Genomic DNA, 26,523 nt, shown 5'->3' with positions numbered 1-26,523 from the left:
AACGATTAAGTCCGTTTTTGGTGAACGGTTCACTTTAAAGAACCGGTTCACAAAAACGATTCGTCCAAACAAACAGTCACTGCGCTTTGCGATAGACTCAGATTTTGCCAACATAAAAGAAGAACAGACTCAGTTGTAAACAAACTTATTCTGCCATCAAATTGATTCATTTGTCTCTTCACAAATCTCCAGATTTTGTTTTTAGAAATCAGATTTAGCTGGAAACATCAACAATATGAAGATCATTTTAAGGATCATTCTGTTTCTACTACCAACATGTGGTAAGTTTGTGGTTTCTTCATTTATCAGTGGGCCTGCTTTCGCCTGCTTTCACGCCGACGTCTTTAAATTGTTTTTGATGTTTTATTAAAGGACAAACAGCATTTGAAAACATCTTAAACTTTAAATCGTAGCATATTAAACCAACGAGGGTAACTATTATTAGCCACCTTTTTTTCCTGCGCCCCATGATGCTCTTTAGAGTTGGATTGTAGATGTCATCTACATTGTATAATCAGATTTCTTTTTAAATGAAGTACTTGTAATTATAGTAATCTACTTTTTAAAAATACAGTTGAAACCAGAAGTTTACATACACTAAAAAAGGAACATAACCATTTTTTTTTAAATGTCTGATGGTAAATCAATCTAAACATTTACTATTTTAGGTCCGTTAGGATTATCTAAATCATTTACATTTGCTAAATGCCAGAATAATGAGAGATTTTTTGGGGGGAATTTTTTATTAATTTCTAGACAGTCAAAAGTTTACATTCATTTCCTTGGTATTTTTTTTAGCTTTGTTTTTAAACTGGATAACTTTGGTCAAATGTTTTGGATATCCTTTCACAATCTTCCCACAATAGTTTGCAGGAATTTTGGCCCATTCCTCCGGACAGATATGGTGTAACTGAGTAAGATTTGTCTTGCTCGCACAAGCTTTTTCAACTCTGCCCACAAATTTTCTATAGGATTGAGTTCAGGGCTTTGTGATGGCCACTCAAAAACATTCACTCTGTTGTCCTTAAAGCACATTTTAACTAATTTGGCAGTATGCATAGGGTCATGGTCTGTTTAAAGGACTAACTTGTGGCCGAGTTTTAATTTCCTGGTTGATGTCTTGAGATGTTGCTACAGTATTTCTACATAATGTTCTTCCTCATGATGCCATCTTTGCTGTAAAGTGGACCTGTCCCTCCTGCAGTAAAACAACCTCACAACATGATGCTGCAGCCCCCATACTTCACAGTTGGGGTGGTGTTCCTAGGCTTGTAAGCTTTCCCCTTGTCCTCCAAATGTAACACTGGTCATTATGGCCAAACAGTTCAATCTTAGGTCCGTCACACCACAGGACATGTCTCCAAAAATTATTCTTTTCCCAGTGTAATTTAGCAAATTGTAATCTGGCTTTTTTGTTGATTCTGGCTTGTTGATTTTTCCATGTTGTCACACAAGGAAGCAGTGTGTTTGAGGTTTTCCTTAAATACTATTCTACAGTTGTGCCTTCAATTAACTCAAATGTTGTCAATTAGCCAATAAGAAAGTTCCAAAACCTTGACACCATCATCTGAGCTTTTTTCAGAGGCATAATAATCTTATTGTATGTAAACTTTTGACTTTCAAGAAAAGTTATAACAATTTCTCAAAAAATCTCTCTCTCATTATTCTGCTATTAAGCATAACAGAAACGAATTTGATAATCCTAATTTACCTAAAAGAGAAAAAGTTTAGTCACATTAACATCTGACATTTTTTTAAATGGTTATGTATGAATTTTGTATTTTAATGCTTTTATTGGTCTTGTTGTTATGTATTAATGTAATTTTGTGTTATGTTCGATGGACCCCTGGAAGAATAGCCACTACCTTAGTGGCTAATGGGGATCCTGATAAATAAATAAATACATGGGCCTTTCTATACAGTGTATGTAAACTTCTGGTTTCAACTGTATGAATAATCATACTATTTGTTTATTACGAATGAAAGCATATTATTTACACAATGGAAGTAATGCTTTCATAAAACATAAATTTTCCTGATTTATTTCCTTTTTTGAGCATTCTTATTTTTTCATAACAAACTTGAAGCTTATTATACATTCATTCTTCTTCGTGATTCTTTGTATTTGCAATGTTGAAGCATTAACTGTTCATTTCACTTGTTGCTGATAATATATTTTTTCTTTACGTCTATCAAACTAATGTAAGATTATTTATTGAGCTTCAAAATTTAAGTTTGCACAAATATAATCCAAAGTAGCCAGACAGCATTACTATACATGTGTAAATAATGGATTATATTACTGACTTCAGATTTTGTTAAATTCAAATCATCTTTATTTCTATAGTGCCTTTAAAATGTAGAATGTGTCAAAGCAGCTTAACAGAAGTTCTAGTAAATTGAAACGGTGTCAGTCCAGTTTTCAGAGTTTAAGTTCAGTTTAGTTCAGTTCACTGCTGGAAGTCCAAACACTGAAGAGCAAATACATCAATCTGCAGCTCCACAAGTCTCAAACAAAGCAAGCCAGTAGGGACAGTGGTGAGGAACAAACTTCACCAATTGACGAAAGTGAAAAAAAAAAAAAAAAAAAAAAAACTAGAGAGAAACCAGGCTCAGTTGTGCACGATCATTTCTCTTCTGGCCAAGCTTCCTGTGCGGAGCTGCAGTCTAGGCGCTGGAGAACACTGTTACTATGGTCTTTCAGGAATCAATCTCATGCTCTCCACTCCTCAATGACTGCTGCAGCGTCAGCTCAGGATATGGCCTGGTCCAGGATTATGGATACCTTGGCATCAATTCTTCACGTCTTGGATCGCATTAATGGTGCTTAATCTCTAGGGGCGTCTGGATGAGTATCGCCAGGTGGAAATGGAGATTAAATTAAATAATTAGCATAGCTGCTGTTCATATTGTGTTTAAACACGAAATGCAAAATTGTCTATAAATGAAAATAAGAGTTATATAAACAAACATAGAAACAAACATGTAAATCATAAGAGTGTTTCTAACAAAATGTAAGGTGCATTAAGACAGGAGGAGTGTGTCCTACAGGTGGTTTGTCAAGCCCAGTCACCTGCATTGAGCACACTCAAGTATCATACCTTTATGTGATGCATTGTGTGTATGCTTCAGTAAAAAGATCAGCCTTTAATATAGTTTTGAACCGAGAGAGTGTGTCTGAGTCTCGGACATTATCAGGAAGGCTATTACAGAGTTTAGGAGCCATAAAAGTGAAGGCTTGACCTCCTTTAGTAGACAAATTTTTTTAATAGACTCCTTTTGTCATGCCTAATTTGATATCTGTAACTGAACACAACTCAACTTTTCATGAAGTATTTGCAATTTGTACTGTGTGCGTAACACTAGGTCTCGCTTGCAAACGTTTAAGCATTTATAATTGGTGTGCAGGCGTGTGTGGTTTCCTACAAATGAATGTAGAAAATACAAAATTAGTCAATCTCACAGTATTAGAAATTTAAGCAAAGTATTTACAAGCTAAACAATCATAATTAGTCTAGCATTAATGTTTATAGATTACTTGCTTGCCAATAGCACACACAATAAGCACAAACTATAACAAACATTAAGAACAATCAAAGGGGCTAAGCCGACTAGAAAATGAATGAATGATTAAGAACAACCTTCACTCCATCTCGAATATGTATGCTGCTAATATGATTTCCCTATTTAGAATTCACAAAGAATACTTTTCTGAAAATATATTATTAAGGAGAAAGTCTGTGTGTGTCTGAATATATATAAAACCAACTTTATCTCAATCTTTGTCAGGCATACCGATTGTTCTTTATTTACAACTAAATTATTAAAATTATGTTAATTATGTTCATAAGACACAACTAAATTCTCTCCCTTTAAATTATTTCTCACTAACATTCCCATCAGCGTTTCAATCTCTGAGATGCTGTTTCTGTTTGTTCTGCAGGTGTGTTTGGTGCTGAAACAAATGTGTCATGGAAGGAGGGACAGACTGTGACTCTGAACACTGATATTACTGATATAAAGAAAATCACTCGAATACTGTGGAGGTTTGAAAATGATTTCTCTGAACTCATTGCTGAATTCAATGGAAATGAGACCACATATGACACTGATAGATTCAGAGACAGATTGAAGCTGAACAATCGGACTGGATCTCTGATCATCATGAACATCAAAACCACAGACACTGGAGTTTATAAAGCAGAGATCAACTATGACAGTGGGACTTCAAAGTGGTCATTCAACGTTACTGTCAATGGTGAGCATATTTTTTTAACGTTTTTTGTAAAATGGCAGTCAATAAAGTACTTTACAGTTGAATTAATAACTGTCTTATTAAGTGAAACAATCTGTATTGGCTTCCACATGTGGGATTGTTATTTCTGAGCCCCTGGGAGTGCCATCATACACAATAGTTTTAGAATGTACAGAAATTAGAATGTAATTAACAGAATTCCAAAAACTTGATGAGTCACCATGGAAACCAAAATGGAATACAGTTTAAAGTTCTTTAATCTAGAGCCTCTGCAAACGGAGCGCAGTCTTAAATCACATAAAAACCCTAAATGTCTTTAATTTACAATGAATGACGACAAATTAATCATTCCAAAATTACAGACACTTAGTGTCAGAAAGCCTGTCCTAGAAACAGCCTCCAGTTGCCAGCCACCAGGCACCAGTTTTGCAACCTACAGGCCTTAGCTATGTGCAGCCACCACCATTTCTGCATGATAGTCACCCTGCACATACGGGTAGAGAGCTACTGTTTGCATCTGCCTGTGGAATCCCACAACCTAAATTACCAGTGTTTAAAAATAGTACATAGAGTGACTTTGCCTTGTTAAAATGAGTGTTGGACAATTTGTCGACTAATCACAGCCATCTCAGCGAGCAGTACAAGTACCATGTCTTGCTAACCCTACATGTGTCATCCTAGTCCTTCTTCAGCTGCACTGCAGGCTCTCTAAGACAAGTATGGCCAGCCACAACAGCTTGTCCAGTCAGAATTAGGTGTCATGATGAGCACTCCACCAATCAGAATGGGTGATGCGAATGCTTTTGACACCTTACCCTTATCTGTTCAGTCATTAGTGGGCATGCTAAGGACTCTTGAGGGGCAGAATGGTTACAAGCTCGAGTGGCTCTCATGTCGATTTGCTGTAAAGTAAGCTGCCATCTGCTATCGTGATGGTTCGTTGAGTACTGCTTGAGCAGGGTTGTTCTTCAGACAGGTATTGACAGGACCTACACACTTCCTGATTTAGCCACCTGGTTAGAGACCAAGTGTTAAGAAAAATGCATCTTCAACCAAGCCGCAACCTTGTTCCGGAGTGAATTATCCAAGTCTCATGGTAGGGTTACAATGTCTACTCACGATAAGGAGGGAGCAACACCAGTACTCTTGGCCAATAAGAGACACATCCCTCTGGATCTGCAACTCAGTACAAAGCTAAAGCCATGCTGTCCCCATTGTGACAACAGGGACCATTATGTCAACTCTTGTTACCAGTTCAAAAAATTGACCACTGCTTAAATTGTCACTTGGAATAAGAAGTAAAAAATGTTGCTGGAGATTTGGTAGGAAGATAAAGATCTGTAACCTTAAGTGCTCATGTAAGGTCTGCAAAGAACTTCACCTGACTCCATTAATGACAGTTCTATATGACTCCATTTATGACACGCCAGAGGCTGTACTTACAGTGAGCATGCCATCCACAAATATTTACCTCAACAAACCTAACCGTTTACCAAATGTCATGCTAAAAATGGTTAAAGTCCTTCTCCACCATGGTCACCGCACTATGGAAACCTACGCCATTCTTAAAGAGAGGTCAGAGAGGACAATAGCCAGCAGTATAGCAGCTCAAGTTATCTGGGACCCCTGAATTACTTCCCTTACAGACAATTCAACAGTGCGACATGGAGCTTGAAGGGCTGTCAATCTCCTTTGAGAGTTCCTCAGTGACCAAGCCCATGGTGAAGTTCGCTATATGCAACACATTCACTGCAACAGGTTTGTGTCTCGCATAGCACAACTACCCAGTTGCTGCGCTCCAGAATGCCATCCGTTGGCACCTGAAGCATTTGCCACTGCCTCCCATGGACAGGGTGCTCCTTAATGGATTAGACAATAGTCACCTTCTAATACCAACCCAGTGAAGTGAAGGTCTATTAGGGGGCCTCGTTGCTGTCTGCACGTCATTTGGATGGTGTCTCCAGGGCCCAATCTATCCTATGCAGTCCTCATGAGGAAAGCAGCAATGTCTTCACATCATGACAGCTCCAGCCCGTGATGAACCATGTAGAAAGATTGGCAAGTTGACACCCTCCCATACAATGAGAAAATAGTCACCAGGTCTAAGCAAGATAAAGAAGCTTACACCATGCTTCAGGATTCCACCATAAGAGTAAATGTGGATGGTATTCAATGCTACATTACACCCCTGCTGAGACTGACAGCTTTGAGTTTGCTCCATGCATAGAAGGATGCAGTTCTTTCCAGTCTACACAGCACAGAGCGCAAGCTGGCACGGGATCTGGAAAGGGCTAAAGCATACCGCATTGAGATTCAGCGGTAGCTGGTTATGTTGCCAAGATAACTGCAAAGGAAGCAAGTGGTTAACCTGGTAAGGTGGTTAACCTGGGTAAGAGAAATTCCAACTCTCCTTCAGTTGCAGTTTCTTCGACACACTAGACTGGACTGACAATATTTCTGTTACTCAAGAGCTTCACATTTTTTGTAATGAATTGGGAAGAGCATGTGGTTTAGTGGCTTATTTACAAACTTCTGATGATCAGGGACAAGTCTCTGTCACCTTTGTCTTGACCAGATCTAGAGTGGCTCCATGAAAATGCCGGTCCATGCCTCATTTGGAGCGCAGCACTGTCCGGTGCCCAGTTAACCCAAGGAATACAGACCAGACTGAGTTAACCCTTCTTATCGATTCAGTCATCCCCCGATCTGACTCAACAACCATGCTGTACTGGTTGACCGCAGAGTCTTGCTGCCACAAGTTTTTTTTTTTTGAAGGACATGTAGCTAAAATGCAGACTCTGACCGAGACGGCTGAATGTTGATTCGGCTCACAACCCTGCTGACCATATCACAAAAGCACCTTGTCATCCTGCAAGAGCAGTTAGTGCCAGTTAGTTACATATCCTCTGACATCATGGACATCATGGACTCCCAACCTGCTCCTTATGAGCCAATGTGATGCCTCACTAGCTCAAGTTCTGTATGACTCTAACAACTTGCTCGGTAGATGCAGATGGAGACCTAGTTAGATGTTGGCTGATAATTTCTGGACTGCCTTCATCCGCCATCATCTCTCAAGTCTACAGGATCATCAAAAGTGGAGGAAGGACGGCATGGAACTTACTGTGGGCCAAGTAGTTCTTATTTTTGATCCACAACTCCCACATGCTCTATGACCTGTAGGAATAGTGTCTAAGATGTTACCTGGAGCTGGAAATTTGCACAGTTCGAGTTAAAGTTAAAGTAAAAAACTTACATTCATCCAGTTGTGCGGTTAATTTCACTTCCTCACCTTGTGCTGGATCGCCTTTATTTAATTACCCTAATTAAACAAAGATAAACCAGGATCCTCCCTTCGCTATATTTCTTAGCTAGAGTTTAGTTAAAGGATCGTCTTTATAATGTTTTTGCAAAAAGAATAAATTAGACTCATACTTTACCACACAGGGTAACTTGATGGGTTCTGGAAAATGAATTCAATGTCCACTCCAGTGAAGAAAAGTAATAAAATACACTTTTATTAATAAAATAAAATCCAGTGAAAAAGTAGAATAAACAAAAGACATATAACAGAAACAAAATCCTTACTTTATCCTCCGTTGAGAATAAAGGGCCTAAGACATCCAGTATACAGAAGTCAGAAAGCGCAAAGCTGCTTTGTACATTTCAGCTTTTATACTCATCATGCATAGATAACGATCGAAGCTGGGACAGTGTTGGGAGACAGGTCCCATAAACAATGTTCAGAAACAGAACATAGATCAATCATAAACACAGGTGCACATCTTAATTAAATTCCACATTCAAAGAGCATATATCATTTAAACAGTGGGAAAATCCCTCGGGAAGACAAATACATAGTCACCCGAGTATAAGTCAATTATTTGGCAGTTATATGCTCAGCCTTCATAGATAGTGTGCCTACACATTCATGCACTAAGAGTTATGTGTTTAAACTGAGCAGCGAGGTCAGCTAGAGGTCCTTCAGTTGGTTTGTTGGTCCTGCGCGCCCTCTGGCGGAGGCGCCTCTCCTTTCTCTTACGCTTGGTTTCTTCATTAAGAGTTGTACTGTTACGCATTGGGATATCAGAATACATCATTGATTTTTTGTGTCTCTTACGATTAATGTCATAAGACCAACCAGGCACAACAACCTTCAGGATAATGTTCCTGACACTGCAGACAAACGTTCTTAAAATGTACAATTATCCTGACAGATCATTGGGGTCAAGGGGTCATTGGGGTGAGTCTTAATGCTGTGTCAGAAAGGTGGTAGAAATACAGACTTTGTCACTTATATTTTGTATTGTGTTGGCTGATTTCTCTAAGTGTGTTAGTACAATGATGTTAGATGAATATTTTTTGTAAATTATTTTTCTTTATTTCTTTTTGTTGACCTTTCCTTGCAATATCACAGATGCATATCTCACCTGCATATTGAAGATAGGAAATAAATGCTCATCATCAAGAATTTCTTCTACACTCTTGATTTTCTATCTAAAAGCTGATCCATATTTGGTTGCCTCAGCCAACTAAAATTTTAAATGTAGTGGGATCAAAGATCAAATTGTGTTCTTAATCAAGTTTTTTTTTATCTTTACATGTAATTAATCAAAGGATTATTAACAACCATTAACCTACCAGATCTACAGTAGTGGATGTTTATGGTGTTGATTCCTGACTGTTTTTCTTGATCAGGTTCAGGTTTATCTCCAGGTGCTGCGGCAGGAATATCTGTTGTTGTTCTTCTGCTGGTGTTTGCAGGAGCAGCTGCTTTTGTGTTTTATCATCGCCACAAATGTCTTGATAAAAAACGTAAGTGGAGACAAGTGTGCTAAAGTGTGCTAAAGAAGAGTTTTCAAAGTATAATGCATTTTTCCATAAATAGTCAGAGCTTGACATTAACTTTTTTTATCACCAGCCACTGTGGCTAGTAGTTTTCCGACATTATTAGCCACTCGCAATTTTCACTAGCCACAAGTTTGTTCTTGAGAAAACATATTTTATATGCATGAATTTGACTTTGGCATGCTAAAATTACTTGATTTAAATTTTGTGTTATGCCCACAGGCCACAAGTTTTTTTTGTGTTTTGTGACCTTGATGAGCATGAGCAAATGGGTTGTGGTTTCAAAGTGCCGCATTGCAATTAGTTTTATTTCACATGACTTTTTAGGATTTACCTTATTGTATTTAAAACTATACACAGCAGTCTGTCCAGGCTAAAGGTAGCAGATCAACAGTTAACTATACGTAAATGGAGTGTTAATCTCCCATTAAAGCAATGTTATGGTAAACGGTGATAACTTAACCATTAACAAAAATAACTGTAAGCAAATGAAAAACATACCATGTGCAATAATAAGAGGATAATCGCATGCACACAGTTAACAGTAGGCCAATTAATAATCTGTTCAAAGAATGGTTAAAGCTAAAGCGCAAAAAATATCAAGCTCTTAAAAGTAGCAGGATTGTGCAAGCATGAGCACTGCTTTTTTCCAGTCTATTTCAAAGAGAACCTATCGCCTGTTGTATTTCCAAGCATAGTTGCTTTACGCAAAGAAACAGGATGCGCACGTGAGCTTTTAAGCTCTCGTGCGCATCACATCAGCTGTGCGTGCGACACTGTCACTATTAAGCAAGGACCGCCTGTGTTTCACCGTGTGCCTGATCATCCTCTTCTTCGATATTTACCTGCTTTCTTTTGCTCGCGCTAACACTTATCAGTCGTGCTGCTTCTTGATTGTAAGATCACATCTGCCAGCATATTGACAAACAGTCTTAAACTAAAATTCTAATCTTTAGTGACAAAGCAGCACTGGCATTTAAAAAATTATTTTCAACCAGCCAGCGTAGCTAGTGGGGGTGTCTGTCTAACCCGCCACTGGTGAAGTCTACTCGCATTTGGGTGTCAATGTCAAGCCCTGTATATAGTTAATAATTGTGATGTTGAGTTTAAAGCTATATTGCATGTTTGAAATAAGTTCTTGATTGGTTTAAATTTCCAAGTATTTACATAACTTTTCTTTCTATTTGCTGCCATAAAGCGGAGGTGCAAAAAGGAGAGTTCTCTGATCAACAAAGTCAGATGTGTAAGTATTAAAATGTGCTAATGTAGAGTTTTAACATTGTTAGTCAGCTTATATGCCATTTTTAACATCAGCTCTGTTAAAGCTTGTTTAGAGTAGTAATAACTGTTTAGAGTAGTAATAACTGAAGTGTGTTTGTTCACTGTTGACCTGTGTGATATTAACAAAATCATATTTGCTTAGTTTGTCTATATTTCATAATGCATCTTTTTTGTTTGTGTCACTGTATGTGGTTTTAATCATCTTATTATCTGTCATGGTCACTGCTGGTTTTGCATTTTATGGCCACTAGAGGACACTGTATTCTGGTTGTGTGTTCTTGGACTGCATTTCCCATATCTTATCAGCACCAGCTGTTTTTAGTTAGTTTGTTGCTTTTTAATATGTCCCTTCCCACATAGCAACATATCGCTGGCCCAGATCTGGCCCACACAATCAGCTTTTGCTTGGCCCACATGCCGCAGTGAATTACGGTACATGACTGGACCAAGTCTGGCTTCCAGACAAGGGCCAAACATGGATCAAATCTGGGCCAAGTCTTAACCAAGTTAATAACCCATAACTGAGCCTGAACTGGGCCAGATATGTTGGTGTGTCACGACTGCAATGAAATTGATAAACCCATGAATCATTGCACTTTAGGCGTGCTATGGGCGTGCTTTTCCTCGAAGCGACCTGATTGGTAGAATTTTTTATTTTTATTTGAAAATAATAAAAATGTATTTTAATTGTGGGTCAAGATAGGCCAGACTCACATGGCCCATATATCAATTATTAACATCTGGGCCAAATACTACATTTTACATCTGGCCCAAGTATTGTGTGCTGCCTTAAAGACGGTGCCACCTCTACCAAACCAGGCCCATGTTTGGCCCACATGCTGTATGCCAGTGCCGGAGGAATGCCTGCTGTGCCAGATTTATGCCAAATCTGGGCCAGAATTCTTTGCTACCTGGGTTGTGCTGCGTTTATACTTGGTTTGCTTTAGGGATGTACTGAAATTTTGACCACCAGAAATTATTGACTGAAAATGAATCAGTTTTCGGGTCAAAAACAGAAAAAAGGTGGAATATGTAAGCTGAAAAAGGGCTATTCTGTGTTGTTTGGCACATTAATTTTACTCTTCCTCCAGCCTAGTAATCACACAATGTGAAGCAGCTTTTACACTGGACACAGAAAGCGCAGTGTTATGAAAACCATGTATTTTAATGGATTGAGCCATGCAATGGTGGTTTGTTGCTGCACTGACCAAACCACAAGGGCAGTTTGCATTATGGCCAAAGTTCAAAATAACTCAATATACTGCTTTGTGTTTTTTAACACATACTTACCAATGGATGAACTGCACATGCTTACCAGAATAGCAAAGTCTGCTCAAATAATGTGCCAACAAAACATTTCTATGAAGTATACTTGTTCCTGCTGCTTGCATTAGTGCTACTGTGCTGTCATGGCAACATCAGTTAAATGACTAGTTCTTGACTAGTTCATGGTCATTATAATTTTATTGTCAATGACACATTATAAAGTAAAATGATTACAAAAAGGCAGTTGTGCATCCAGAATTTTGCATTTTGGACCTATATTTTCTTTTCGTCACACACCTAGTTTGCGTTGATGTATTTGCTTTGTTGGTCTGCTTTGCCTGCTCACCTTGGTTATTTTTTTTATTGTTTGCCCTTGTGATGTCTTGTGTTTTTTTATCCACAAATTTACCATGTTTATGTGCTGACAGATGATGCGAAGATGGTGTCTGTGAAGGAGAGAGAATCTGTCACTCTAAAGCCTGATGCTGTAATTCAGAGAGACGATCAGCTACTGTGGACGTTTGGACCACAAGAGACTCTTATCGCTGAGCTCAATGGAAATACCAGCGAGATCTCCACAGGTGATTGTGCTGATGGGAGATTCAGAGACAGACTGATGCTGGACTCTACGACTGGATCAGTAAAGATCGCAAATATAACAAGCAAACATGCTGGAGTCTATAACCTGAAGATCAGCAACAGTACAAGATCCTCATATCAAACATTCGTTCTTACTCTCACATGTGAGTATCTCAAGTCTTTATATGGTATAATGATCAGTGTTGAAAACTCAGAGGTGGAGATCAGGTGACTGAAGATTAGTAGCCACTTCAAGAGTTCACACTTAGCTGATGATTCATTATAAAGCTTGTTTGGCATGCTGTCCCGGGAGAGAGCCCTGAGCTCATAAGATCCTCGAGCCCGGGGCTCCCTCCCGTTTGCAGGGCGAGAGGGTAGTTTGATCTCAGGTAGATCTCGAGAACTTCCCTGCTGTTTGAAGTTAGTGTGCAATTAGGGGTTGTTATGAAGATACAACTACTTACTAGGGGCATGTCAGAGCCGATTTAGATTAGTCAATTAACTTAAGTTGTATGTTTTTGGATGGTGGGAGGAAACCGGGGACCCAGGGGAAACCCACAGGAGCACAGGGAGAACATGTGAACTCTGCAAAGAAACGTCTGTTGGTCTAGGGAGGCCTAGAACCGATGATGTTCTTGATGTGAGGCAACAGTGCTAACCACTGGGCCGCTGTGCCGTTAATCTAGGAGAGAAGGCGGAGTAGATGAGGAAGGGGGGGATTCTTCAAAATGAAGATGACTATGGTATGGAACTTAGGTTATTTATGGAGACTTAGGAATTGTCTGATTGGTTAATAATAAATTGAATAATGCGGGACCAGCCGTGAGCAATCATAAGCATGTGATCCTCTCAAAATTAGTTAATGAATAAACTTCACTTGGTGCATTACACTCAAACTTCAGCACTGCAAATTTTGGTTTTCACGTGAAAGCAGTAGAATGGGAGTGTCTGCATCTCTGACAGTCAATTCATATAGCGTTATTGGTTTTAGTCAATTAACATTTAATAAATACTAAATAAGATTAATTCATAATATCGACATTTGCACTGTGTTTATGTGCTGCTCTGACAGATGAACCAAAGATAGTGTCTGTGAAGCAGGGAGAATCTGTCACTCTAAAGCCTGATGCTGTAATTGAGAGAGACGATCAGATACTGTGGACGTTTGGACCGCAAGAGACTCTTATTGCAGAAGTCAATGGAAATACCAGAGAGATCTCCACAGGTGATTGTGCTGATGGGAGATTCAGAGACAAACTGAGGCTGGACGCTACAACTGGATCTGTAACAATAACAAACACAGCAAGTGAACATGTTGGAGTCTATAAACTGAAGATCATCAGCAGCACAGGGACCTCATACCAAACATTCATTCTTACTCTCATACGTGAGTATCTCAAGTCTTTAAATGAAAGTCAGTGTTGAAAACTCAGAAGTAAAGATCAGGGGTTCTTTCTTCATATGTGAATTACTAATTTAGCTTGATTTGCTTATTAGTGATTTAACATGATCCAGGATATTTTCACTCAAAATTGATATAAAGGTTTTTGTCATAGCTACAGCTCTGTTGGCTCAAGCCTGCTCGGGAGCAGCTAATTATATATTAAGGGGATTAGATTTTCATGAACACATGAAGGCGGATCAAACAGCCAATCACATGCATTGAAACATAATAGCTGTCAACTTTTAGCAATATTAATATTTTAGTAGTAACTGTTCAGCTCAAAATATCTTGTATCTTGTTAGATGATATCTTACGGTATACCAAGCAAATGAACGGCACATTTTTACATACCTGTTTTAAAACTCTTATAACCACATACCTTTAGGTAAATATTTACTACACACACAGATTAACACAGAAATAAATTCTCAGTTGTAGTAACCCAACCACTGGGTTAAAAAGTGTCATTTAAAATGTAAATAAATACATAAATAAATAAAGTATCATAAAAAAAATTACATAACATTGGGGTTGTCCATATTTGAGCCAACATTAAGTTTAAAAACCCCAGCAAATTTTAGATTATAGTTACGTTTTACCACACACGGTCAACAACTTTATATTTCTCCATAGTTTAATTTGATTTTTAATGTATTGTCATTTGCTTCATGGGATTGTAGTTCTTTCCCCCTGATTTCTCATATTCTAGCACCACTGGATGAAATGTCTTGGTGCAAGGGCACTTCCACATAAAAGAAAATTAGTAGCCACTTCAAGAGTTTACACTTAGCTGATGATTGGTTATAAAGTATGTTTGGCATGCTGTCCTGGGAGAGAGCCCTGAGCTCATAAGATCCTCGAGCCCGGGGATCCCTCTGTTTGCAGGGCGAGAGGGAAGTTTGATCTCAGGTAGATCTCGAGAACTTCCCTGCTGTTTGAAGTTAGTGTGCAATTAGGGGTTGTTATGAAGATACAACTACTTACTGGGGGCATGTCAGAGCCGATTTGGATTAGTCAATTAACTTAAGTTGTATGTTTTTGGATGGTGGGAGGAAACCGGGGACCCAGGGGAAACCCACGGGAGGACAGGGAGAACATGTGGTTTTACCACACACGGTCAACAACTTTATATTTCTCCATAGTTTAATGTGATTTTTAATGTCATTTGCTTCATGGGATTGTAGTTCTTTCCCCCTGATTTCTCATATTCTAGCATCACTGAGCTGTTTACTTGATATATTTTAATTAACTACAACAAAACTCATTGAATCAACTCATTGTTTTTGGTCAGTCCTGAGCATCTGAATAAAATCTGTCTATGTATTTCTCTATTTCTATGTGTTTCGGTCACAAATGAAGAGGATGTGATATCAGTGATGGAGGGAAGTTGTGTCACTTTAAACCCTGACACTGAAATACAGAAAGATGATCTGATCCTGTGGATGTTTGGAGATGAAGACAGTCTCATAGCTCAATTGCAAAAGACCATAAAGACATTCGATGGTACTGATGCAAGATTTAAAAACAGACTGAACCTCGACAAGAAGACTGGATCTCTGACCATCACAGATATCAAAAACAATCACACAGGACTGTACAAACTACAGATCAGTAACAGCAGCAGGGGAACCTCATGCGAGGCCTTCAAAGTGCTGGTAAACTGTGAGTACACTTCTATGCAGCTTAAAGTGACTTTTAAAGGCTTAACTAGGTTAATTAGGTTAACTAGGCAGGTTAGGGTAATTACCCTGCTGAAAAAAAAAACAGCTTAAACCAGCCTAAGCTGGTTGGCTGATTTTAGCTGGTTGACCAGCCTGGTTTTAGAGAGGTTTTGGCCATTTCAGGGCTGGTTTTAGCTGGTCAGGCTGGAAAATGACCAGCTAAAACCACCTTGATCAGCCTGGTTTAAGCTGGACACAGCTGGTTTTGGCTTGGCTCCCAGCCTGACCAGCTAAGACCAGGCTGGAAATAGCTGGAAACCAGCCTGGAAATGGCCAAAACCCCTCTAAAACCAGGCTGGTCAACCAGCTAAAACCAGCTAACCAGCCTAGGCTGGTTTAAGTAGTTTTTTTCAGCAGGGTAGGCTTAAACATTATACATCATTATTAAACATCATTTGGGAAATATAAAAAAAGAGAAAAATATTCAAAGGGGGGCTAAAAATTCTGACTTCAACTGGATAAATAGATAGATAGATAGATAGATAGATAGATAGATAGATAGATAGATAGATAGATAGATAGATAGATAGATAGATAGATAGATAGATAGATAGATAGATAGATAGATAGATAGATAGATAGTTTTTTTTCCAATTGCAAAGTTGACAACCTCTTTTCTTTTTTCTGCACTTTTGCAACAAAGTCGAGAAAAAGTCAGTGATGGAGGGAGATCCTGTCAAGCTAGAGGTTCATGTTGAAATTGGTAAAAAAGACCAGCTACAGTGGCTGTACAAAGAAAATACACTTCTAGCTGAAATCAAGGGATGGAGCCAAGAGATTCGTAAATATGATGTTGCAGGTGGGAGATTCAAAGGCAGACTGATGGTGGATGACAAGACTGGATCTCTGACCATCAAGAACACCAGACCTGAGCACAATGGACTTTATACACTAAAGATCAACAGCAGCAAAGGGCCATTGGACAAACATTTCTTGATTTTTGTCAAAGGTGAGTCAGTGATTTAGCTCAAACTTCTTTATGTTCAAACTCCTTTATTCAGAGATGACGTCTCTAAAAAATGCCAAACTGCACATTGCATTCCAAAGAGCATCGCACACCTTCAAAAGTCACCGTGCATTCATTGAGGCCCCATTTACACTAATACATTTTAGTTTTAAGATGGTTGAAGTTGACAGTTATATAAATATGCAGCTACATGATGCCTCAACATTTTTGGTGTCTGTTACTGTAAGTTTTAATATCAAAATGAAAATAGGCAGTTCCTAATATCATGTTTTCATTTTATTGTTAAGATAGTGAAACAACATGGTCAGGGTGATGTGAATAAGGTTATAGAATACACTGTTTCCTTTGAAGATTTACTCGACATGTCCTCGGGAGTTTGTTTTCCATATCAAACTTGCGAAGTCTGAACTTACAAGGCGAGGATGCGAGCCTGAACTGTGTGTAGGCTACTTCATATTGAGGAAAAAGCCCCAATTAGCCTCCGTTTCAGATGTCTCCATTTTCCCCCATCCACACTGACATAGAGCAGCAGTGTTTTAGAATGAATACGGCCTCTCCAGCATTTCCAAAACGCTCTGTTTTCAGCACTCCGGCATAGTGTGGACAGATGGCGTAACCGTAGCAAAACTTATGCGTTTTAAAACTAAAACGTGTTGCTGTAAATGGAGCCTGAGTTTCATCTTAGTCTTTAGAGGCACAAGTAATTTATTATGTAAGAAAAAATGGCCACAGTAACTTCTCCTACCAGAACAAATTCACATTTTCTTTTTGATATTTGGCGCCGGAAGTGATGATTTTGTTCTCTTTAACTCATTTGTTGAAAACAGTGCTTTTATATGTAAATGTTTAATGCGATAATCCAGTTTTGCACAGAAGTCTAATTAGCATATTTGTATGGAAAGAGCTACAAATCAAAAAGCTGCATATGAACACGTCTTCCCTATTGAATTGTTTACTTACCATGTCACATCAGTTTTTACTCCTGAGCTCTTATGCTGAATATCCAATCACAATTCTCTTCAGCCAACACTGATTCAATGTGGTGAATCGTGCCAATTCAATCCAAAATGAACCTGATGAGACCGGACGTGTGGAACACACCAAAAAACTAGCCAGGCTAACACTGCCCAGCAGCCCAATATTCAACAATCGGCTAGGTGTATCCCAGACTTAACATTAATTTCTAAAACAATCTTAACTCCAATCTTTATAATTAAGCTTTAGTTAGCAATAGGTTACAGTATGCACTGTAAAAAGTAAAAAAATTAGCTTGTTAAACCAGTTTCCAGTAATACTTTTAGCTGAAATAGTTGAAGTATTTTCAAAAGTCACACTTAGCTGATTATTGATCATAAAACTTATTTGGCATGCTGTCCCGGGAGAGAGCCCTGAGCTCAGAATATCCTCTAGCCCGGGGCTCCCTCCCGTTTGAAGGGCGAGAGGGGAGTTTGAGCTCAGGTAGGTCTCGAGAATTCCCCTGCTTGTAAACGTGCTGAGATATACAGTATCAGGCTTAGAGTTGTCTTAAGATGCTATTTTGGAGTAGTCAATTTACTTATGGTGTATGTCTTTGGACGGTGGGAGGAAGCCCGGGGAAAACCCACACGAACACGGGGAGAACATGCAAACTCCGCACAGAAACACAGACTAGCCTGGTGATGGGCCGAACCAGCGGCGGTTTTGCTGTGGCGCACTATCAGAGAAGGGGAGGAGTAGGGTTGGAAGGGGGATTCTTCAAGACAAAGATGACTGGAGTGGAAAACTCTGGTTATTTATAGTATGTCAGTTTTCATTTCATATTGGTGCTATATGTTGAGTTGATGCAGTACCAGCCGTGTTCAATCATAAGCACGTGATCCTCTCGAAATTACTTTATAAATAAACCACACTTAAGTTGATCCAATGTTCATAGTATGATTAATAGTATGCTTATTTTTATGAGTGATAATGTAAATGTCAAAGATTTTAGATAATTTTTTATACGCTATTGATTTATGCAGTGTATACAGTTTGTTTTTTCAGCTCATCCTCAAACAACTCACATACTCTACCCTTCAAACCACTGTATATCCCAACATAACACGTTGCAATATTGACCTATAGAGTTTGATGTAAAGCATGCTGGCAACTACAATTCTGCCTCTATTTGTTTATACTCTACTTCAAGTACAATAAACATTTTAAAATATTTGTGTGAAATTAACTAAGGAATGATTGACTACAGGACTTTGAATTAAAAGCTAAATAATGTATTATTTCTAGTGATTCTAGTAGCTTGAATTTAATTATTATTATGGTTCCCACTGTTTAGATGTTGTATTTCTGACATTTGTCAGGTTTTGTCCTCAAACTTTTGTGTGTAGGATAAGATTTTTTAAACATTTCATTCAAAGTCTTCTGTTTTATATTTTTTTACAACTATTTTTTAAGCGAGTATGATATTAGGAAAGGAGGGAAACAACGTCACTCTGAATGTTCAAGATGAATTAAAAAGAGATGATCTGATCCTGTGGATGTTTGGAGACGAAGACAATCTCATAGCTCAAATGAATGGAGAAACCACAGAGACCACATTTACTGAAGCCGATGAGAGATTCAGAAAGAAACTGCTGCTGGACAAGATGAGTGGATCTCTGACCATAAGAAACATCACAAGCGAACACTCTGGAGCTTATAAACTACACACTATCAGCAGCATAAGGACCTTTTACAGGAGATTCAGAGTTTTTGTGTTTGGTGAGTCTTCCAGTTTAACTGACTTTACTATCAAAATACAGTATTGGCATTAAACCAAATTAGATTAAATTGAAAATAGTAATGATACTTTTTGTCTGTAATGCGGCTTTTAAGTCATTTGTATCATAAAAACTGCTATACAAATCATTTTGAATTCAGAGTTATATGGTTATTAATGTTATATTATTTCCATATTGCAGAAATGCTTAGTTCTGTGTTTAAACAGTTATGCCATGAATGATGGTATTCAAGCAGTCTTGTGATCCTGATTACAATGCAAGACATTTTTAGTTTTAATAGGAGCAAGCTAAAGTGGGTACAAAAAGTAGTCACACCCCCTTAAATTTTAAAGTGTCCCTAGCATGTGGTATTTCAATTGCTTTAAAACAGTAAATGATTTTGCGACGCAATTAGTTCAGTTGTTTTAAAGCTTTGTTTCTCCCATCACTAATGTATTATTTTGCATCTCTATTGACAGAACTTTAAAAAATAATACTGGAGGACACATAGTCCTATGAGAAAAATATGTGTTATTTAGACTGCCCAAAGCATACATATATCTACAATTACACTCACTTTCACTATCACTTCTTTTTTGTCTCTGCTTTATTAGGGGTCGGTCGATACAGCGGAATGATATACAATGCCTATCTACGAATATATTTTTTAAAATTAATGTTATTATTCATTCATTTTCTGCTGCTTTTCCGGGGTCAGGTCGCGGGGGCAGCAGTCTTAGGATAGAACCCCAGACTTCCCTCTTCCCAGACACTTCCTCCAGCTCCTCCGGGGGATCCCGAGGCGTTTCTAGTGTAGCCGAGAGACATAGTCCCTCTAGCATGTTCTGGGTCTTCCCCGAGGTATCCTCCCAGTGGGACATGCCTGGAACACCTCCCTAGGAGGCATTACTGCTGCCACTGCACCGATCCGCCTGTCAATTTCATGTTCCATCTTTGCCTCACTTGTGAACAAAACCCCAAGATACTCCTCCACCTGGGGTAAGCACTTTCCTCCAACCTGGAGATGGCAAACCACCTTTTTCCAGTGGAGCACCATGGCCTCGGACTTGGAGGTGCTGATTCTCATCCCAGCCATGTCACGCATCACACTGGTTGGGCATACTCCCATGAACCCTCTTGCACCCTGGTGAGGGTATAGTGCTGGTCCAGTGACCATGGCCTGGACGAATACTGCATTGTTCCTCCTGGATCCTAGGTTCAACCATCGCCCAGATCCTCCTTTCCAGTACCCTGGCATAAACTCTCCCAAGAAGGCTGAGTGTGATCCCTCTATAGTTGGAGCACACCCTCCGTTCCCTTCTTAAAAATGGGAACCACCACCTCAGTTGCCCAGTCCAGAAGTACTGTCCCCGACCTCCATGCGATATTGTAGATACGTGTCAGCCAAGACAACCCCACAATATCCAGAGACCTAAGATACACAGGGTGAAGTTGCTTTGCCACTGCGGAGCTTGAAAACTACCTCAGTGACCTCAGCTTGGGTGATGGTCTAAAGTCCAAAGTCTTCCTTCCACTATCCAACAACATCCCCAGTTGAGGTCAACTGCTCTCCACTTTCGCTGTAAACAGTGTCAGTGTGGAGCTGCTTTCCCCTTCTGAGGCGCCAGACAGTTTTCCAGAATCTCTTTGGAGCTGACGAGTAGTCTTTCTCCATGGTCTCCCCGAACTCTTCCCAGGCCTGAGTTTTTGCTTCCGCAACTGCCTGGGCTGCAGCACGATTGACTTGTTGGTACCCATCAGATGCCTTAGGAGCCATATAGGACTCCTTCTACAGCTTGACGACATCCCTCACTTCCGGTCCACTACCGGGTTCATGGATTGCTGCCTTGACAGGCACCACAGACCTTATGGCCACAGTTCCTCGCGGCAATGTCAACAATGAAGTCAGAGAACATGGACCACTCTGTCTGATTTGGGGTTCAGCCAGACATTCCCAGAGGACCCTCACCATACGTTTGAGCCTGCCAAGTCTGTCCAGCTTTTCCCCCTGCCAGCAGATCCAACTCACTACCAGGTGGTGATCAGTTGACAGCTCTGCCCCTCTCTTTACCCGAGTGTCCAAAACATACGGTTGGTCGGAGATAAGATAATACAACCACACAGTCGATCATCGACCTCCGCCCTAGGGTGTCCTGGTGCCATGTGCACTGATGGACACCCTTATGCTTGAACAAGGTGTTTGTTACGGACAAACTGAGATCAGCACAGAAGTCCAATAACAGAACACCACTCGGATTGAGATCAGGAAGGTCTTTCCTCACAATCATGCCTCTTCAGGTATCACTGTCATTACCCATGTGGGCATTGAAGTCCCCCAGTAAAACAATGGAGTCCACAGTCTGAGCATCTTCCAGCACCCCTCCCAAGGACTCCAAAAAGGCTGGGTACTCTGCACTGGTGTTTGACCCGTAGGCACAAACCACAGTGAGAGACCTATCCCTGATCATAAGGGGCAGGGAGGCGACCCTCTTGTTTGCCGGGGACACACATGGTGGCTACGTTGGGCAGCTATAAGCAAGCCCACACCAGCCCGCCACCTCTCACTGTGGTTAACTCCTTGAGAAGGGCTGGACTTTCTTCTACTCTGGGGTTAAGTTCCAGAGCCCCAGATTTGCGTGGAGGTGAGCCCAACTATCTCTAGGCGATACAGTTCCACCTCCTGCACAAGCTTGGGCTCCTTCATTCCATGCCCCAAGAGCCAGTTTCTGTGCATGACGATTAGGTTGTCATGGTCCTAACCTTCAACCACCACCCGTTCCACAATGCACCGGTCTTTTATGGCTCCCCCTGCAGGTGGTGGGCCTGCAGGAGAATGGTCCCACGTCACTCCTTCAGGTTGAGTCTGACAGGGTTCCGTGGGATAAAACCTGGCCACCAAGCGCTTGCATACGAACCACAACCCCAGGCCTGGCTCCAGGGTCCTCCCTGTTATTGTACTCATAAGGAGTTTTTGAACCGCACTTAGTCTGACCTAAGACACTCAAAGCCCTCCCCCAAGATAAGGTGGCAGTTTATGGAGGAGGATTATAATTATTATCATTATGCTAAATTTAGATGAAAAACACAATTCACAATCACACCGAAGCTTTATTTGAAAGGAGTCATGCATGTAAGGCATAAAAAACTGTATTCTTTCATGTTTTAATATTGATCTGTTGTACTCACCATAATTGCTTCTGTAAAAATGACCAAAAAAATATGTATTTTTTAAATTAATAATTGCAGGTCTTGATAAACTCTATTGTGGGGAAAAGAAACATGCTCAGAGCATAAAGTTGTTTGAAGTATTACAGTCAATAAAAATATTACAAAATGTATAATTACAATATATAAACATGCATTTATGGAAGAATGGTGCCACTGTTGTCATATATTTCATAGTCTGTTTGGAAATAATTGGTGTCCAGAACCAAACTCAGGTCTGCTAATTGAGGATGCTTAATTTAGGCCATACAAATACTGTATCTAAAGTTGAATTATTTTAGTTTTATCTCAGTCAGAGTAACTTTCTCTGTTTGTTCTCCAGGTGAATCTGATCCAAACACCGTGTCGGTGAATGCGGGAGAAAGCTTAATTTTGATCACTAATTTTAATGTAAATCGAGATGAGCAGCTGCAGTGGACATTTGAAGGTGTGATTCTAGCATCTGGAGTGAACGGAGACATCAGTAAGACTTCATACGGGGAAGATAGGAGATTCAGAGGCAGACTGGAGCTTCACCATCAAACCGCATCTCTGACCGTGAAAGACACCAAAAAAAGTGACTCTGGAGCTTATCAGCTAAACCTCTGCAACAGACGAGGGAAGAAAATTTGCTTGAAAGTCAATGTTACCATTTCTGGTGGGTAACTTAACTGTGATCAACTTTAAAATAAATCCATTATTAGTTTTTTAAGTGTTAAAATTCAATTTTTTTAAATATATATATATATATATATATATATATATATATATATATATATATATATATATATATATATATGCTCAACTAAGACCTTGAAATGACAATCTGCATCTTAATGGACCTTAACAAGGCCTGGAAGATCATTTGTGACCCTGGGCTTCATCAAGCTTCTCAACGTTCTGTTTTAGTCTTCAGTTCAAAAGTAAATTTCATGAATTCTCAGCGCCTAAGTATAAAAGCAAGTTATCAGATTTCTTAAAGCTAATGACTCTTACACTCGCAGTTATTTAAGACTGCGCCTATTGAGAAATGTATTAATGTATTGATGAATTGCTAATGATCGCATTACTTTCAGTTGTATGCTTATCTGGATTACTTCATTATTATTCTTTGTTTTTTTATGTTTATTTTATGCCATTATCTTATTTTCATCCTTTATATGTTGCATTATTAGTATAATCCTTTGAATGTTTGACCTTTATATTTTAATGAAGAAGCCATGTTCAAGAAGCTTGTAGTCTGATAAGAAATGTAAAGATACTGTGCAAATACAGCCAGAAACAGGAAAAGAATTACAATAGCAGGATAGGTAAGTAATGTCATGGGAACAGACAACTGGATGTCAGGCAGAGTTCCGGACCAGAGTAGTGACCACTGACATAACCCTATAAGGTGATGTGTCAGCACTGTTGATAGAAATAATGGTTAATCGCACGAGAAGTGTGTGATAGCATGTCATGCAGTAACTTTCTGGGGTATTTATAGCGTGAGAGAGTACTGTTTTTGTGCTCCCCTAAGGATTGAAATGAATGCCTTGACAGAGGCATAAAATGCAGAGAGGATTTTTGTTCGTTTTTTGAGGCTCGGGCCGAATAAATGAGAGTTGAAAACTAAATGGAGTGAGAGTTATTTGTTTTATGAATGACAAAGCATGATAAATGAATAAGAGAATTGAAATATGTATGTATGTAGGCGTTTGTGAAGTGAAAATCAGCTGCACTGAGAAAAAAAAAGTTTAAGTCGAGTGGTTGTGAAGAGTTTGTTTTGGTTGGGTTTGGATGAGCAAGTTAGGTTGAACATTGTGAAATTGTTTTGTTTAGATTCCACCCATGTAGATTGTTTGCAAAAAAAATTTTTCAGTGTGTTTTGTATCCCACATTAAGAAAAGTTAATGGATTGACAACAGAAATCATTGAAAAATATACCAAATCTGAAATCTAAATTAACGGGATACAAGATAAGATATACAATTCCTCAAAGAAATTCTTTTGCAGACTATTAAAATATTCTCCAAATTGGCACATTTGTGACCCCGACAGAGAATTCCATTATTGTTTTTTAAATATTCTAACCTATTATTCATGGGAGACACAAAGAATGGTTATTCCATGGCATAGATTTTTGATTTAGTTTCACGCATACATCCTAGTAGATTTTTGTTTTGTGATGTAGAAAAAGGTATGGGTGGTGATGGTGCGCGACGTATCTGAAGAGCGGGGAGGGGGAGGGGGGGGGGGGGGGTATAGGGGTATGGGCAGTGATGGTGCGCGATGTATCTGAAGAACGTTGGGGCATGTGCGTGCGATGTACCTGAAGAGCGGTGGAGGTGAGTTGCGCGTGACGTACCTGAAGAGCAGTGGGGTTGAGTTGCGCCCGACGTACCTGAAGATCTGGGAGGGATGCGCTGGAGAGGGGTGTGCGACGTAGGCTATTTAAGGACCGGGCAGGAGACTCTCGATTTTCTGGAGATTGTCATTCATTTGCAGGCATCCGGAAGTCTCTATGCATTTGCAGGAGACTCCCAGAACTTCCGGGCGACTTGAGATGTCTGGCAATGTGGCTGTATACCGGCACTGGTGGGAGGCGTGCCTTGGCACGTATACAGCCACATCGCACTGCTACGAGTGTGATATTGCGTTTAAACAACAGTTCGACGGCATAATTGTGTATATAAAAAAGAAAATCTATCACAAGAGTCTCAAAACCCTTTTGTTTTAGGAACTGCTTTATTCCAACATTTCTTCACATCTGCAGCTGATGTCAGAACAGCAGAAACTGTTGCTCAAACTTCAATGTCCAGTGCTTAATTTGTGGATTGCGAGGTCCCAAAACAGATCGGGTAACGGATCCGGCATGTTCCCAAAACCCCATGAAAGTGGAGGGGTTGTCGCGGACGAAAGTGAAGAGCGGGTGGGAGGCAGATTCTGGGCGTTGGCTGGCGGAGCGGTGTTGGGGACGAAAGTGAAGAGGGTTAAGGAGTCGCAGAAGAAAGTGAACAGCGGACAGGGGTCAGCCGGATCAGATTTTAGATGTGTTCTGGCACAAATTAAACCCCGCCAACGTCACTTTAGAGCTGGTATTTGAATGATTCTCTAGTGTAATGTCTAGTGATGACAAAACAGGTGATTGTCCTGACATTTTGATTTTATAGGGCTAAAAGACATGAATTGCCGTCAGTCTACAGAGATATCTCCCTACAGCAGTGGTCTCCAAACTCGGTCCTGGTGGGCCAGTGTCCTGCAAAGTTTAGCTTCAACTTCCTTCAACACACCTCCTTGTAAGTTTATAGTATACCTAAAAGAGCTTGATTTGCTGGTTCAGGTGTATTTAATTGGGGTTGGAACTAAAATATAAGGGCATTGGCCCTCCAGGACAGTTTACAGTATTTCTCTGTTGCAATCAGGATATCACAATAATTAACCCCGAAAAAAGCAGCGCAATAACTACCAGATTGCTGTTGTGTTAGCGATAAGGAAAAACGCTAAACACATGTGGGCATTTCTTCTTTCTTTTTGCCAACACAGCACACATTCCTGATATGCAAGTTCCATCTCACACTCAATACACTACAATTATATGGTATAATGACAGCACTACAACATACAAAAGAGAGAGATCGACTTTGAAAGTCACTTACCAGTTCTAAAAAGATTTGATCAGCTGTAGTTTAAAATTGCGCTGGGTTATTCCTCCTCTAAGGGCTTATTATGCTGTCCTGTCACAACCTTGTGGATGGACAACGTCAACCGACTTCGGTCTACTCAATAACAGGCTAATGGCCACCGATGCGCTGTCTTTCAGAATTGATAAAATAGGCACTATCCTTATAAATAAACTGCATAGTTGCAATCTAAACAACTACATTATCGACTTAAAAAAAGCCTCAAAAGCAAATTATGTTGCCCAAAAGCAGCAATATTTGTCAAACTGTAGAGTGGCCTCTGCTTGTTGCTGTACGTGGGTGGAGTAATACACAAGGGTGAAGCATTAAGAGGCTGGATGAGTGCTGTTACTGGCAAAATATTGCATAGCTATCAGCCAATCAGATTCAAGAACCAGACAGAACTGTTGTATAAAAGAGTATAATATGAGGAATATTTGTTCACAGTTGGCATTGTGTTGAAGCATCTGTTTGTATTTTCTGGGCCAACTGGCCGCAGAGTTGTGAGATTACGGAGGTATCAATCTGTAAATGTTTTCTGTGTTTTGAATCAGGAAGATA

The 26,523-nt window shown here is 39.7% G+C and overlaps 1 protein-coding gene across 2 annotated transcripts; it reads left to right on the top strand.

Moving 5' to 3' along the window:
• Positions 1 to 23,007, top strand: LOC130215492 (uncharacterized). Of its 2 annotated transcripts, XM_056447305.1 has the most exons (11): positions 1 to 281; positions 3,944 to 4,258; positions 8,954 to 9,070; positions 10,302 to 10,346; positions 12,079 to 12,393; positions 13,302 to 13,616; positions 15,033 to 15,335; positions 16,038 to 16,097; positions 16,194 to 16,343; positions 18,792 to 19,097; positions 22,644 to 23,007. In XM_056447305.1, the coding sequence occupies exons 1-11, from the start codon at positions 236 to 238 to the stop codon at positions 22,964 to 22,966; spliced, it is 2,295 nt and encodes a 764-aa protein (XP_056303280.1). In that variant the 5' UTR covers positions 1 to 235; the 3' UTR covers positions 22,967 to 23,007. The 2 variants fall into 2 exon arrangements, with proteins under 2 accessions (XP_056303280.1, XP_056303279.1); XM_056447304.1 differs by having other exon boundaries at positions 16,038 to 16,343.
• Positions 23,008 to 26,523: the final 3,516 nt, after the last annotated feature.

This window comes from Danio aesculapii, chromosome 22, assembly GCF_903798145.1.
Source record: "Danio aesculapii chromosome 22, fDanAes4.1, whole genome shotgun sequence".
Classification (NCBI taxonomy): Eukaryota; Metazoa; Chordata; class Actinopteri; order Cypriniformes; family Danionidae; genus Danio; species Danio aesculapii.
The sequence above is the reverse complement of the archived record's forward strand: the minus strand, read 5'-3'. Positions and strand labels throughout refer to the sequence as shown.